The sequence below is a fragment of the Chaetodon trifascialis genome, chromosome 12, assembly GCF_039877785.1.
Source record: "Chaetodon trifascialis isolate fChaTrf1 chromosome 12, fChaTrf1.hap1, whole genome shotgun sequence".
In the NCBI taxonomy this organism is placed as follows: domain Eukaryota; kingdom Metazoa; phylum Chordata; class Actinopteri; order Chaetodontiformes; family Chaetodontidae; genus Chaetodon; species Chaetodon trifascialis.
In genome coordinates this window covers 19,008,332-19,025,393 of record NC_092067.1, presented here as the reverse complement: position 1 = coordinate 19,025,393, position 17,062 = coordinate 19,008,332, and the positions used below count along the sequence as shown (strand labels likewise).

General features: G+C 40.6%; 1 protein-coding gene across 1 annotated transcript in view; it reads right to left on the bottom strand.

The window, feature by feature from the left end:
• The window catches only part of epha3 (eph receptor A3), a 445,799-nt gene that overhangs the window by 24,836 nt on the left and 403,901 nt on the right, over positions 1–17,062 (bottom strand). Inside the window, exons 6-8 of the mRNA XM_070976190.1 lie at positions 7,999–8,123; positions 7,554–7,716; positions 3,983–4,091 (exon numbers count right to left, since the gene is read on the bottom strand). Of these exons, the coding sequence (XP_070832291.1) occupies positions 3,983–4,091; positions 7,554–7,716; positions 7,999–8,123 (397 nt within the window). The remainder of the gene's footprint in view (positions 1–3,982; positions 4,092–7,553; positions 7,717–7,998; positions 8,124–17,062) is intronic.

The window sequence follows — 17,062 nt, the reverse complement described above, 5'->3', positions numbered from 1 at the left end:
TGCCCCACGGTTGTATGCCTCTGACAACCAGTCAAGTTGCAGTTTAAGTCCATGTCTGTCCAGACTCACAAATGTAGTGAAGACTTTGCTGAAATATGCTGTCTTCACTGAGTGGCTATTTTTCCAGAGGACTGATGGAGAGCTTCATCACATGGTGCAATGACAATCACCTGAAGCTCAATATCAGCAAAACCAGTGAGGCTGTGGTGGACTGCAATACTTCAAACATGAATGTTGCTGCAAAGGAGATACCTTATTGTAAAAATGCTTCACACACATCTTCACCTGGCAGCACAGAGGTTCTGTGCAATTAGAATCAGTTTCAAGGTGGAAACTCAAGATTAGTGTCACCAATTCAGTATCTGAAGAATATTGGATGGACAGACAACCTGACAACATGATAAAAATAGCAAAAATAAGATACAATATAAAATAAAAATGTTGAGCAGGCCCAGTTGATTCTGATTTTGTATCAAGAGGACAAGAGGATCAGATGTAAGCGACTTTGAACGGGTTCATCGTTGGAACACAGATGGCAGGAGCTTCAGTCACAAAGACTGCACCTGCACGGAGATCTATGGCAAAGACATCAGTAAACAGGGTCAGAAATTGTGTTCGATAGCGCAAATTTGATGTCTGTGATGCTCGTGCATTGAGGCAATAAGGCAACTCTTCCTCTAGCGACTGAGAATGTCAATGCATGGCGTGATCGGACTGTGTCAGCAACAACAGTCCATCGACAGTCACATGGAGAGCGATGTTTTAGGAGGGTTGCAGCGGACAAACCTCTCATTGCAAAGATGACTGAAAATCTGAGAGTTCAGTGGTGTGAAAAAACACATTCGCTGGTGTACAGAGATGTGCAAAAAAGTGACATGGCACGACATGTGAAGCAAGATACAAAATAATGCTTACTGAATGAATACTTTACTTTGTGTCTGTGTGTTTTGTCAAAAGGTGATGGGGGGGGGGGGTAGTTTAGTTGAATATGTTAGTCTCGTCTGTCTGACTCATTGGTCCTTTACTCTGCTGAGGTTTAAGTTAGAATCTATGGCTCTGAATTATCAGTAGCCTAACTGCTCTATTGATAAATCCATGGTGCTATCTGTGGTTCTCAAGCAGCAGCAGACAGCTTTGTAATTGCACCTTTTTCTCTCAGTCCTGGCCTTCTGTCAATTTTAACTTGGATCGATAATATTTTCTCTATTCTATACTATTCTATACTACTGTAGCCACTGATGAGCGAGAGGATCATAGAGACACATACTGCCTGTACTATTCCAACATTATTCCTATAATATCTCGATGATCATTCAGTAGCATCTGCACTGCTGAAAATACACACCCAGACCAAGCAAATCGCTGACTGTTTCAACTTCTACTCCTTGAAATCCCACAGAAACTTGGCAATTTTGATTTCATAATTTTTGACTGATATGTTTTTAGGATGTGTGATGGATCCATGTTAGAATATAACAATCAGTTTAGTCATGCAGTGTTGCTGAAAGGTTTTTCTGCATGGAGATTTATCATAGTCTTTTGCCATCATTTAGATTTCTCTTGATTGGGATTAACTTGAAACCTTCGCATTATTTGTGACTGAAATGCAGTCACATCATTTGTGTGTGTATTTCACTCACACAAACATTTTTATCCATAAAACTTTAATGACAGTGATTTGACCCTTCTCTGGACATCAATATGATCAACACATGCAGGTTGCTGCTGGGATTGTGATTCGGAAAACAAAAGAAATAAATAAAAAGAAGAAGCAACCCAAAAAATATTTGGAAAAACTCCATGACTCGAGCTTGAGGATGGAGACACACTATGCTGAGATAGAACCAAAAATACCTTTTGGAAAATATTGGACACCGAGAGTCTGATATTGCCTGTGCAGGAATGATCTGTAACTTAAGAAATCTGAGGCTGCACAGATGACTGCAGTGGTTAGGACGGCTTCAGAGGCTGAGATTGTTTATGCAAATCTGACCTGTGCAAATCATGTGAATTTCAGCAGAAAGTGCAATCAGCTATAATTATCGTATCTGCTCCTGCTCCTCCTTCAACTGCATAAAGCTCTGAGTTCACTGCTGATGCATGTCACAGGGCATGTCTAATAAATAACAGGGCTTCCTCAACGTGTCTCTGTCAGTGTTAACATACATGATGATGTTTCTTTTCCCCACAAACATACTGTGGGTAGTAATCTCAATAATGCGTGTCTTACTTGAAGTAGAAATGGTTTCAACAAAAATATTTTACAAGTGAGAAAGAGAGATGATTGAAAGTGTGCTTGCTGGATTTGACAGGACTTTCAGAGTATCACACTCAGCTCTTGTTTGCAGCTCGCTCATCCCACCTCATCTCTATCAGGTCTACACTTCAGAATTATGCAATCTGAGTTTTTCTGCTGCTGTTGCCCAAATGACAGTGCTCAGTGCGCTAAAATCCAGTCCTCAAAATGTCCCTTTTCACAGCCACTGATGACGAAAACACACTATGAACATATTGTAACTGGCTGGATTCATTAAAAGTATTGTTGGCGAGTAACAAAATCTTACCATCATCCCATATTTAAAGTAGTCATCATTGCTATTTTCACAATACAAGTGTAGAGAATAACAATGTGAAACAATGTGACAATATGAAAGGAGTCACTTGTAGGGATGAACCTAATTATCACCTGAATGTGCAGCTCCCCTCAGCTTTACAGGGCCTTATAGGGAGTTTCAGCACATTGTTTAGTTGTCTGGGCTACAACTTTACTTTTAGTTCACTCTCTCTGCTCTCAGGGCATTATTTCGGGACGCAGCAGGCAGCTGTTCACCAGAAATTTCCTTTAGTAGTGGTAGAGGCAAGCTCACCCATATGAGCTTAAACGGTGATGATATGTCATGCTGTGTCCACAGCATTCAAACACTGAATATTTGAATTAACTGATATACATAAAAATAGTATATAAACATGGCCCCTGTACACTGCAATGAAAAAAAACAAAACATGATGTTTGTGCACTTGTGTCTTGTTGAGACAGTGAGTTTAATGTAATGAAATATAATACTCATCATAATTATTAGATTTGATAATCTAAGCTGCTCAAAGAGTGATTCTGGTTTGGCTGCAAGGTTGAGAATGAGAATTACACACAAATGTAACACACAGACATTAAGGTGCTAAACATGTGTGTAAAGCCACACACAGATCAGATCAGAGACCTGTGCAGGCATCAAACCCGCCTATGTCTTTGCTACCACTTCAGTTCAGTGGTATACAAAGTCCAAAGGCAACTGATGAAGCAAAATGAAATACAGTCTTTTGTAGTATTCGTTTTGTAGGTTTGCCAGTTCCTGAGAGGAAATACTGAACACCTACAGTAAGACGAGGAATATGAAGCTTATACAGTACTTATACAGTAGGTACAGGAGGCATTTCTACACAACCGAATAGGTTTCACAGCAAACATTTTGATGCAACTTCACAGGAAAACCACAGGTGTAATTATATATTCTTAATAACTAAAACGGCACTTTTGCACCAGTTTAACAAAAGCACTGAATGGTCACAGTCAGATGTTAACTTAATATACTGGCGTGACTGCACATGCTGCACAGCGGGAGTGCCGCAGTAAACTGTTTTCCTGATGTACCATCATATTAAAATTGATGATTAGCATACCACGTACATTTGCTAATCTACGGTATTGAATTCTTCCATATTAGTGCTGTTCACGAAATATAAGCATAATATATTGTGAAATTATAATAAAGTGTTTGTTCAACATAAAAAACCCTTCTGCTTTCATTTGTTTGGGGGTCAATGTAACTGATACCACCACCACTACTACTACTACTACTACTACTACTGAAAATAAAAGTGTAATACCGTGCAACACTACCACACAGCAAACTAAAGTAGCACACTGACATTGATGACACTCTCTTTGCATGAATTTAAATCAAGAGTACCAAAGTGTTCTTACCTGCCAGTGATCAGGAGGAAGAGGGTGAGGATGACGAGGAGGGTAAAGCCACCAACAGCTGCCGTGACGAGGACCAACACCTGGCCTTGGTCAGACGCAATGTCTGAAGCTGAGGGTGGTGGAGAAAGGAAGGTGGTTAGGAAGGGTTGTGCAGAAGTAGAAGAAGAAGAAGGAAGAGGACCAGAGGATTTTGGGGAAAGGGAGATCAGAAAAATGAAAAGGAAATAGAAAGAATATGAGAAGTTGATGGTACAGAGCAGGTATGTAAGGATGATAAAAGCAGTGAGGAGAGAAAGGAGAGAAATGGGATAGATGGGAGTTGAGATAAAGTGAGAAGAAAGAGCGGATTTTCATTCGACATCATCTTAAATATTCCTCCATACGTGCAGCATGTGCGCTCTCTTGACAGGCAGATTTTTCAGAGAGATGTTTGATCCGCTCTTTGTAATGCAAAAACCCTCCGTCAGCCTTCGTACTGGAATGATTCATATGCCTGCTGCTGTTTAATTAATATTATTCATTCATGAAATTGTGATTTAGTCTATGATCATTTGGTTAAATTGGTCCCATTTGATATTCATGATTTTCCCTTTTCTGTGTCTTGTCACAAGGCTAACGAATCCAAGATAATTGAAAGATGATTGCTATTACCAAACTTATTTCTATAATATTTCACGCTTAATGAATATGAATTGGAGATCAGGGTGCGTAGTCACCAGCCCAAAGAGTGAGGCTCATGAGGGTTTATACAGTATTTGGGTGTGAGGCTGTTAAGTCGAGAGCATGTATGCGTGTGCAGGGTGTCAAGAAAGTGTGTGTGTGTCTTTGGCTGGATAAAAGTAATTACATACCACTCGGAGGGAGGGAGGGAGAGCGAAAGTGGCGGTGGCCAGATCACACAAGACAATTCTCCCGGCCGTCAGCTTCACACACTCTTCACATCACAAACTAAGCAGATGTGTTGGACTGATGCTGCTGTGATTCGGTGTGTGTGTGTGTGTGTGTGTGTGTGTGTGTGTGTGTGTGTGTGTGTGTGTGTGTGTGTGTGTGTGTGTGTGTGTGTGTGTGCGTGTGTGTGTGGAGAGAGCGAGCGAAGGGTGGCCGAGGACAGGATGAAAGATGCAAGGTGAGGGAAGAGGAAAACGGACGACAGGAGAGCGATACAGACAAACAAGAGAGAAAGAGAGAGGCGGAAGTGACAGACAAACACACAGACGGACGGAAAAGACAGTGACTGACAGGCGGAAGGACAGACTGACAGGGAGGGAGAGAGCGACAGGGTCCAAATCTGCTTTCTCTTTCAGATAAAAGGCCAGCCAGTACAAAGGCTTGGCCAAGCACCGTCTGATCCGCAGATAAAGCAAAGCTCTGCAGCTTTGGAAGAGAGAGGGCCACTGTGAAGCCAAATCACCCCTCAACAATACCTGACCCAACATAAAAGGACAGCTGGACCTTTGTATTTTATGAGTAGACTTGCAATAAAGCTACTACTCAGACACACACACACAAAAACATTGGAAATACATGGAACATCAAGGCTGTATTATCAGATTCCCTCGTTGAGTGAACTGCATTCTCTCCATCGCCACTGCAACTGATATCCTGACCTTTAAGGGGTTTAACATTTGTGAATGCAACTGATCTGAAATTCACACTGAAGAGAGGCCAAATGCTCCAGCTGCCATGTAATCACAACAATGAAATCAGTCGTAATCAGAGATATATAAGGGCTTCTAATCTTCATTTACTTCTAAAACTTGGCATTTACTCTACACCTGAAATGATAATCACCCCGCTTTGAAAGAACAACTCCGGACTGAAATATGTGACTAAAATATCTGCACAAATTGAAATTGTCCTGTTGAAAGACATTTCCATGAAACATTTTATGGGTCAACTAATCATACCAGATGTTTTAGATCTTTTTGTGAAGGCTCCACCATCCCTCTGTTGGGCATTTGTGACTATAACACACTCTCTATGTATGATTATTTTTTACTTTTAATGGGAAAACAATACTGAAAATGTATTTGACTGAGTTGTCTACAACATATGGAAATGTGTATTAAAGGGGCAAAAAATGTCTTCAACAAGAAGTTTTTTTGTTTGTTTGTTTTTTAAGCTAAATCTACAAATAACTGTTGAATGTTTGAAGAATGAAGTACTTCTCAAAACTTTTTTTCGTGATTCATTTTTCCAATCTGGCAACAAACAGGAGCAGTGTTTTTTATCTACCGTCAAGTGAATTTTAAGTGAAAATTTGAAATGTTGCAAAAAAAATCCTCAACTGGTTTGAAGTGAACAAATGAGTTTCGATCAGCCTTTTCATATATAATATCTGAAAATGGGCATAAAAACACCTTGATGGAAACACGGCTAATATGAGGAAGCATGGGAATAGTGAAAAGGACAATGTAAATTTGGTAGCTTCTTGCAAGCCGTGACTGTTCACCAGTCAAATATCAAGCCCTCCTTTAGCACCGTATTATGCATAGTGCATATTAGCAGTGTAACTACTCTGTGCTCCCAAATGACCTTTTACATAATGCGCAGTAAATGTAATTGATTTCATACTGCGGTAAAGTAAAGTGAGATGTGTCTGGAGGGTAATAACAACAACACACTCAGAAATCAAAGAGGGCTATTGTATGAGTTGGAAAATGGATAATCATCCATATGCAGCTGCTCTTAATGGGGAATCATGAGAGTTCTCCTCACTTTAAACAAAGTTAATCTAGGAGTGGCACATGAAAGTGTAATGCTGTAGTGTTTGTGATTATGCGACTGTGTGAGTTTGTTTACTTTCTGGGTGCCTTTTCCAGGATCTTATCAAAAAGTTCCGAGTTGGAATCTGACTTTGGATGCTCATGTTGGTGGGCTCACATTCGGGCTTATTATCTGCTGCTGTGCCCTTGGTGCAGGCTGCCCTGAGTGCTGCTCCAGGCTAAGTGAACTTCATCTGACCCTGAACTGCTGCTTGAAGCAAGCATCTTCTATCTGTAGCTGGGCTGTCTTGAAGATGATAAAACACAGACTTAAAAAACAATAAAAAAAAAACATGCATTTTAATTATGTTTGGGACATTTAATTGACTACATTAATTCTTTTAAGGTTAACTCTAAGATTAAAGCTCAATTATTGTGCACTTTCTCAGCAGTAAATGGAAAAAAAAAATCATGCAAAGAAAGGAAAGGTCTTAACTGGCCTTGATACAGCTCATAAATGTAGTGATGGATTTGCCTTCTGGAGCTCTTTTCATACAAAGTGGACCAGTGATGGATAGCTGACCCTTTTCACCAGCCTCATCCCAAACTGACACTAACACTGAGGTGTTTTGTTTGTTGCTGTCACTTTAAATGATACATGCATACTTCACCTTAAAAATTCACCACCATGCAGAAAAAGAGTACTTTCTCCTTTTAGTCTTACATAAACATAATGCTACCTTGTTGTGAAAAGACAGCTGTGACTTCTGTGATGTCATCAGCAGAAGTCCAAATAGACACATTCACACAAAGACAAATGTATCCCTCCACAGAAACAAGTGCTGTAGATGGTCTCAGGTACTTACAGTCCCCTGTAGTTTCGTATTCGTATTTAGGGGTGTAGGAACTGTATCCAGCGGCCGAGCGAGAGCGTACACTGAAGATGTACCAGGTCGCCGGTTTTAAACCTGAGATGATCACACTGGGAGCCTTGGTGCGCGTGGACGAGTAGCTCAGCTGCTCATGTTCCTGGGGGAGAGAGTGGAATAAGTGGTAGAAATGATGTAGTCACTTGCAGACAGATTTACATACAGCATATGTGCCTAAATTTCAACTTATACTGATTATATGTGTGTAATTACTACAACCTCTACTGATGCTGCGTTTAAGTGCATGAGCAACAATGTTATATATGACTGTTTACACATCTGTATGATCCTTATTTTCTTCTTGAAATTTAGAATTCCTGACCTGAATGAGGATTAGATTTCGGACAGCAAAAAATATGGGTCAAAAAAAAAAATACTGTACCTTCTCATAATATTTGATCTCATAGTCGAGGATGGGCAGCGCTGTTTGTTCAGGTTGCTGCCAGGAGAGAGCAATGCTGTTTGGAGAGGCCCAGTCCTTCTTCACAGCTCCAACCAGAGACGGACCTGGTTTGAACACAAAATACACACACATCAGCATCAGCCTGTACAAGAGTCTGGCCATCTTTGGCGAGTATCTCGGTGAATAAAGGGAGAAAATTTGATATGATTAATGCAATACAAATATGAACAGAGCTCAGCTGAAAAAGATCTTAATTCAAAAGCTAACTGATTGTACATGAATGCAACATTGCCCTCCAATCAATCTGCCCTTCTAGCTGCTTTATGACACTTGAAGAAGGAATAATAACTACATATTATATATGAGAAAGACTGAGCAGCTCCAGCTTGATAAAATGTGATTTTTGATGTGTGTGCTTGCTGTAGCTCTGACTTACAAAGCTTTTGATAAATAACTTATCTAATTCTAAAGACACAGACGAAGAAATATACCACAGCACAGTCAATTGATGGTTAAGAGGCCGATAAGATGATGAGGTCTGGAAAGCATTTGTGTTCTTGCCCTCAACTGTGTTGTTTATGTTGAAGGTCATTGACGTGGGCCATGAACAATAGATTATGCTGAAATTAAATTGTAATTCATTGAGTTAATGTGCTTTAATGAAGCATGTTGTGCCTTTTTTGTCCGATATTCTGCTTTACATATTCTCACTCCACTTGTCACACGTGGTCACTTGGTCGGGACCTCTTGCCATCACTTTTTCAGGCACTAGGTATCCCTTTCGTGTAATTTTTCAGGTGCAGGGCTTTCTATACTACAGACAGTCCCTTATCACTCCCAGTGCATCAAATGACGTAGTGTAAACAAAAATAAAAGTCCACATATGGAGGAAGGTGTGATGGTTGGATGGGCCAACCACAGGACTGTCACTCCAGAGACGAGGGTTTGTGTCCCGTGTGAAACCAAAAGTGGAAACTGACTTCTTTTTATCTTTTTTATCTTACAAACTATTAGTGATGTAATGTAACTGCAATAACATGACTTAATGTCCGTGACTAACATGCTTATTTTAACCCAAACTATGATCTTTTCCACCAAACTGCATCCGTTTCACAACGTTAACAACGTTCTCAGCAAGCTTTATTTCAAAAGTTTAACCGGATGTAGCACATTTATTATCGTATCTTAGTCTCTTAATGTTGTTGATTTAAGAAGATCTCGTTGACCTCAGCAAGCAGTCAATTTTCTAAGGATGTGCACAGAGAGAAGAGTTTTTTTCTGTGGTGCAGCCAGAAGAATGTATGTCTATAGCATCCATGCTCACACTCAATTACTGTATTTCAAAATAGGCTTTATTCCATTCAAGTTTCTGTCTGAGAGAAACATCCACCCAGCTATTCCCTGTGCCCATAAGATCATCTCCTTTTAATTGAAAATAAGTTGAGGAAGCTACATTTCCTTTTCTTGGACAGAACCGCATTAGCTTTGCTCTGTGAATTTCTGCTGTGTAAATAATTGCACTGAGCTCCCAAGAGAGGTCAGCAGATGTAACTGCCCTGAGAGTCGTTATTATATATTATATCATCTAATGTTACAGAGCTGACTCATTATGTGGACATAAAATGTAGGCTTGCTTTTCTCATGTGTATTCAAAGTGAAATGATGACACTGACACTTTTTTCCCCCCATTATTGTACAGGAGTGTGCCTGGGGAAGCTGTTTGTGGTCATCATTTTGGATGAGGCATTAGGGGAAGCTTTGGGTTCAGGGGAAGCACGAGGGACCAGGGATGGAGGTTTAGGGGTTTAGGGTTTAGGGTTTGTGGAGGGGAGTCATGGGGTTAGGGTTTGGAGGCTAGATAAAATGAGGACTATAGGGGTTTGAGCTTGTTAGCCAGAGACCAACTGCTACTAATCTGACAAAAGCTAGAAGTGAACACCCCCGTTCCCTTTATCCCTCTCTTACCCACTTCTCTCTTTTCTTCACCACCTGCCATCTGTTGTTGGCTTTATCTCTTCATATCCTCATACAGGGTTTTAACTCTCTGTCCTTCCAGCACATCTCATAATCTCCCTCCTCACTCAGATTTGGAGGAAATTAATTATGAGTATATTAGGGAACAGAACTCCAACAGGAGAAGGGTTCAAACTCGGTTGGAAGGCAATGGGAGATATGGGGATTGAAGTAGGACTTTAAAATGGTGTTTGGCAGAAGAGGAGTAGAAAGACATTATCTGAGGGTAATGTTGAGTTGAAGAGGACACACAGGTGAGTGTTCAAGCTCAAGTGGCATTGTGATTGTATTGTAAAATGTGCATAACTTATATTTTTGTTAAAGTAAAACTATGTCTGTGTATTTGCAAAAGAAGGACATCTATGAAGATAAATACTTCACAAACCTGTGGGCCATTTTTCACATGCCTGACTCATGATTACAAATGACTAACACATGCAGCTAATCAAGCAGCCAACAACTCAGGTCAATGATTTTAACTGGATCAAACCTTGGTGACCGATGAAAGAGGGCTGGAGGGGTTGGGTGTACTGTGCGGCACGTAGTATAGAGCAACAGTCACTTTTACTTTAAATGACTTTAATGCTTGGCTTCTCCTTAATAACCACAAACTTAATAGCCATTTAAAATTTGGTAGGTTGACTGAAATGTTAGCAAAAATAGAACAACACAATATCATGCGTGAGAGAAAACGGCTAATAATATTAGCATAATCAGCAAGCTCAAAGGGCATGGTGTGTGTATGCATACATGTATGTGAGGGCGTGTGCACGTTTTTATCTGAGAGTATGGAGCAACTGGAGTAGAAAATGAACCCTCTTTTTTCCAGCAACACAATAAGGCAACGATGCTGACATCTTATTAGGTGTTATTATTACATATAAGCTCTCATATGAGCGTTTTAGTCAGAGCGTGTTCATATCCTCTGCCCCGTCCCTCCTCAGTGGCAGAGAAAATTCATCTCAGGGGGATTTTATCTGATCTAACTCTGTATAATGAACCACTCTGTCGACGCTGCGACGTTGCAGGGTTTCCTGCGCTGCTTATGCCAGCTGGGTACAACAGGGGAGGCAGGGCGGTGTGGTTTGCGGCGAGAGTCATCCAGTGGAGGCAACAAACTAAGACACAGCAAGACGGTTGGCATCTGCTGTTAGCATATTGGCCCCTGATAGGGAACAATAAACACAGCCTAAATGCAATCTCCCTCTGACTCACAGATTCAAATCAGCCTCCCACCACAAGGCACTGCAAAATGCACGCTCGCACGAGTTGTGCAAACAAACAAGGGAACGCAGTTCGCAGGAAGCCCATGCACACAAGACGTGTGCGCACACAAACAGTCGAGAGCTGACGTGTAAAAGCAATGTTTGCTGGAGAAGAAGGACCACTGTCTGGCTGGCATGAAATAACAGACAGTAGCAATCTGCTTAAACGTCAAGACAGAGTTGATCATGCAAAAAGCACAGTTGCTCTGATTGAGACATTTTCACAAACCTAAAAAAACAGTCTTTCAATAAGAGTCTATGTTCTTTACTAAGAGACTGTGAAAAGAAAGTCCCTGTTACTCACAGACCTTAGATCTGATTTTTGCACCTGATCAAGTATAATTCTCTTTAATTTCACCTCTGGCTGGCTTTTGAAGTTGCTGAGCTCACACTGTGGATGTAATCTGAGGTGATCTACATGCGTTCAGGGTTATTTTACACAATGGATGGGATGTAATGGGCTAGAATTAGCTTTGAATACATTGTACATTGAATATATATATATATATATATATATATATATATATATATATATATATATATATATATATATATATATATATATATATATATATATATATATATATATATATATGAATCGTATTAGACATTGAAGCACAGACATCATGTGGACGGAGCTGAAGCATACTGAGTTTGCCTCTGTGTGCACAGCTGGTGCAAATTGTTTGTTTCCGAGAGGTGGCGCATGAAACTCACATCACCGCCTTAAGTTATTGGGAAGATACTTTGAGGACACATGGCGACCATCTTTAATGATTCTGCATTTTGGTTATTAGAGCTGCAGCATGAAATCTGCCAGAGGAACTCGCTCTCTGTCTCTGAGATGCAGTAGCATTGGAAAGCCATTAGAAACACCAGTCAATTACGATGCCCGATGGATGGATTTTCCAGTCAAGCGTGGTTAAGCTCAACATAAACTAATGGGGAGTCTTTAAATGAGCTTGACCTGCATATGATTTTAATTAGCTTTCCTGCCCTAAAGGCTTCCATTAACTGTTTGAAAAAATCAATAGAGCCAGTATTGATGCTGTGCAAGAGCTTAAACGATGTCCCAACACCACTGATTCACTGCCGATAGAGAGACAGAGTGAGACAGAAAAACACACACACAATATAAGCGCTCTTGTTTACAACTGTCATATTGATACGTCTTTCTCTTTTCTAGGTGTCTGGTTGTGTTTGTCTTGCGGCCAGCCCAAATTGTCTTTCAGAAGGCATCTTCATGGGTGAATAGAATGAAAAGATTTATGGGAACAAACATGCCAACCTGCACACGCTATACAAACATGCAAATATTCGATTCACCCGAATTTGATTTGATTCAAATTAGTTCAATTCAATTCCATTCGACTCAATTCTGAGCCCTGCCTGCCATCCACAAATACGTGGCATGCATCAAAAGCACATCGCAGTTGCTTCAGGGAACTTGGGGAATGAATGAATGAATTGAAGTTGTCTCCAGTGTTACCACTGGGACCTAAAGTAATCAGTTGGAGCAATGTCACATTTGTAGAGTAATGTCTGTGTGTGGATGTCTGTGTGTGTTTGTGACTGTGCTTTCGCACGTACTGCTTTTACAAACTGCGAGACAAAACTGAAGTGACACGAGGTCTGCTTTGGGGACTATCATCATTACCCTTCATTAATGCTGGAGGTCATTCCCATTACACTGTGGGTCAATGGCTCTCTGCCATGAACTCCAAGTATAAACACATGGACCAAACCGCACAGACCCGACAACAGTCAAACAAACCATTGGGTCTAATTATGGAGAGTTGATATACAACTTACATAAGTGACTGATCTGTTCAACTCAGTCAAGCACAGTGTAATTGAAATTGTTGCCTCATTAGAACTGACCTCTGTGTTAGCCACCTGACAATCAGATCTCTCAGCAATATGGAGCCTGTTGGCTATCAAAGTATGTGTTCAAGGAACAGGATTGAAGTGGTTTAGGATGGGGACTGGTTGAACCGCTGTGTACTTTCTGAACTGAGATATTTCTCTTTTTCTGCCATGTTGGATTGCTGACAGATACTTACTGCACATGCTTGTCCCTGTCCAAAGCACAGTGTTCCCCAAACACCAGCTTTGTCTCAAATCCTAAAGGTGTTCCAGGCCAGCAATAATAATAATAATAATAATAATAATAATAATAATAATAATAATAATAATAATAATAATAATAATAATAATAAAATTCTTGTCACCAAACACTAAACTCAACTTCTCACTTGTCCACCATCTTCTCCATATTTAACACTTAGGTTTCCCACGCTTACTAATCATCCTCGTATTATGTCATGACTGGCTGATGTAGTGTTGCACGACTCACTGAAAATTGGGACACTCATATAAAATGTCAGAGAGTAAATATAACGTACTAGGCAGCAAATAGGGAGTGATTTGGACACAGCTTTTGTTAGTCACAGCTTTCATATCGGTGACGATCCATTTCCTGTGCAGTGCTTATATCTATTTCACCAACAGGTTTCTGTAAAGTTTCCACTTTTGTGGCAAGGCTTTTGAGAACTTTTGGGAACTTCAGATTCAGTCTGCAAAGGCGATACTGGTCATTGCATAGCACCTGTGCATGGGAACATAATGCCTGCTTCTGAATCCATTCCACTGTGTACCTACAGTAACTTCCCATTCCTCCCGCCATCTCCTTCACTACAATCTCCATATAAAGTGCAGCAATTTGCTGGCCCATCGTCTACAGCAATATTCTCCCCACTGTGGTGATATGGGCTTCTTTTTCTGGAGGCATATTGTTGCTTCCTGCAGTCTCTGAACGGAAAAAATGGATGTGACCCCTATGACACTAAATAGCTGTCAACCGGATCTAAACTGGGACAGTTTCTTGTTCTCCCTCGGTACACCTGCAATCCCTCCCTGCTGTGGTGGCTGTCTTTAGCATGACAGCGGAGAGAAGCTACTTAGACTCCCTTGCCCCATCCAGATGGTGGCTACAACAGTCACCCAGACCATTTATCATGTGTATCTGCTGAATACAGAGAGTTAACAGGTAATTAAAATCATCAGTCACGCAACAAAAGCAAGGATCGGAGAGGCAGAGTGGAAAAGAGAAAAGGAAAGAGACCTTTCTGCAAGTTATTTCCACCGTCTCTCCGTGGCTTTGAGTTGTGGTAGGAGAGTACAGACTAGAAAACAGAAGCAGGGAATGTGATCAAAAAAAGAAGACAAGAGAGACAAATCAAAGAAACCTATCGAGACAAAGTCTGACTTTGGATGGTCTTTGACTTGCAAACAGTCTGCAGCGTTTAAACCTTTGTCTTCTTATTGAAAGACAGACAGACAGATACAAAGCGAAAAGAAGCACTGTTGTCTGCTGTCTCGTGGAGGCGGTTTGTGTGCTAGCTAGCCTGTCTGACACTCTTGAGGTTCTGTATTTAATAGGGTCCCAGCTTGCCACTGATCCCTCTTGTTCCCACTTAATGGGGATGTGGAGAAGCAATGACATGTGGGAAAGGCCAGTGAAACCGGCCTTATACTGGTCCACCACAATCAATACTCATTTGGCCTCCACCTCTCTTTCCCCAAAAGTAATTAATGAGAAGAACGGAAGTATCTGGCTGCTGACAGCTGATTTCCCTGCCGGTCCCTGTCCTTAACACCCTGTCCACTTCTCATGCTGCTACTTAAAAGCTTCATTATGGTTGAAACCAAGCATTCAGTGTTGGAAATGGACACAGATATGGGCAGACACAGATATAATGTGCATAATGCTCTCACGCGTGTTCGCATTAAAATCCAGAAGAAGAGCTGTCTTTCTCACCACTTTAGTGTAGTTAAAACAAGTGCATTTGAATCTAAATTAAATTAACAATATAGTATTTTGGCCAGCTTGTGTCTTTATATTCTCATTTGATTATACATTTATTGTACAATTGATAAACACACAGTCATGATTCGAATGTGGCAAAACAATAAAAATTCTCTTAAAAACCTGTAATGATCCGTTTGACTTCAAAATAGTCAATCAAAACAGCACGAGCCAACAGCAAGGGATGTTCCTTAAATGCACCATCTGACCCACTGCATGTCCTTCAGGGAACTTGTTGTTTGCTAATGCATCATAGTAAAAACTAGCGAGCCATGCTGCTCGAACAGTCATGAGTGAGATGTGTGGAAGCCTTTTGGATTTAACACCGTGATCTGAAAAATCGTGGATGAAGTAGGTCTGTTTGCTGACTATATAAAATGCAACTTTCTTGCAGTAATGTACCGGAAAAATATTAGTTTGAATCCTTTTGAACTCGTTTTTCACAGCACTTAACCATACCAACCACCTTGCCTTTGAATTAATTCTACTAAAACCTTCAATTCAGATTTCACAATGATGATTACAGTAATGGTTTTGATGGTTATGATTGAGGGCTACAGTGAAAAGGAGTGGTAGATAATTCAAATGGTTTTTCATCCAGCTCCTTCACATGCAAAATTGAAGTGAAAAAAAACCAAAAAAACCAAAAAAAACTTTTTACACATAAATAGAGTTAGCGCTGGATATCAGAACTGAAAAAAGAACTTCCAGCAGCTTCAAATCTCCTCTCGTCTCTGAATAAGAGCGCAGAGGGAGAGGAGTGCCACTGCAGTGGAGGTTCAGTATAAATAGCAGTCGACCCTCCTATAGCACCCAGAGCAGACTTACTGCAGCAGAACACACAGGAGGCAGAGTGGCAATACACTCTTTCCTATAGAGCTCATTTCAAGCAGTGCCATCTACACACAACCCTGCTGTCAAAGTCAACCATCCTGGAGTTCAAATAGCCTGCACAACTGATGCAATGCTGTGAGAATGGGTCATGAAGGGAGCTTGAATATAGAAGACAGCATGTGCTTTGAAAACACTCATAATGCACACAAAGTGACAGTGAATGTGTTGAAGACTAAGGCAGTTCCCATGTGGGCCAATAACCCGCAACTTCTACAAACATGTAAAAGGTTTCATGGTTTTTCATACAACAAAGAAAATGCCATGTTACAGATTTGTTTTCAATTCCTGTTAATCTTTTTCTTTTGTTAGTGTGGCACCTCACATTGGTTGACCGCACAAGCTGGCACTTCCATGTAGCAGCTTTTAAAAGTGGGGCAAACTGATACTTAAGATGGAAAATGGTGCAACTAATCAATATTAACAAGCTATTATTCAAGGAGGCACATTTGCAGAGTGAGGACAGTGCACCGAGAGGCTAATGTCACTGAGAGAAATTAATAAAAACTGTCTGATGTGTAGACATGAACGCAATGTGTTTCACAAAAAGAGGCAAAGTAAGCTTGATAAAAGAAAACTTGTCAATGTCTGTGATGTCTCACTCTGAATATATTTAAATACACTGTGGAAATGGAGTATAAGCCGTGAGACCTTAAGCTGAGTCTTCAATGGTTGTTAAAATGTGTAAAGGTCTATAGAGATTTAAGGTGGAACTGCTGTCATTATGAATTGTTTGATGGAGTGAGGCTAATGCAATTTCATTTAAATGAACTGAAGGCACAAAAGGCATTGGCAACTGATTTATCTAACGCTCAGAAGACAATGGGGCGGCATTCTTGGGAGGAAATTCAACCCGAAGATTGAAGAGGGGATTGAGGTGGGAGTTGAGACAGAGAAAACTTCAGAGAACATCCATCAGGATTGCAGAACAATGAATCCAATCACTCTGTATTAATGAGCCAATGCTTAAAATAGTTCCCGTTGTGAGGTGAAGTCAGGGGAAATG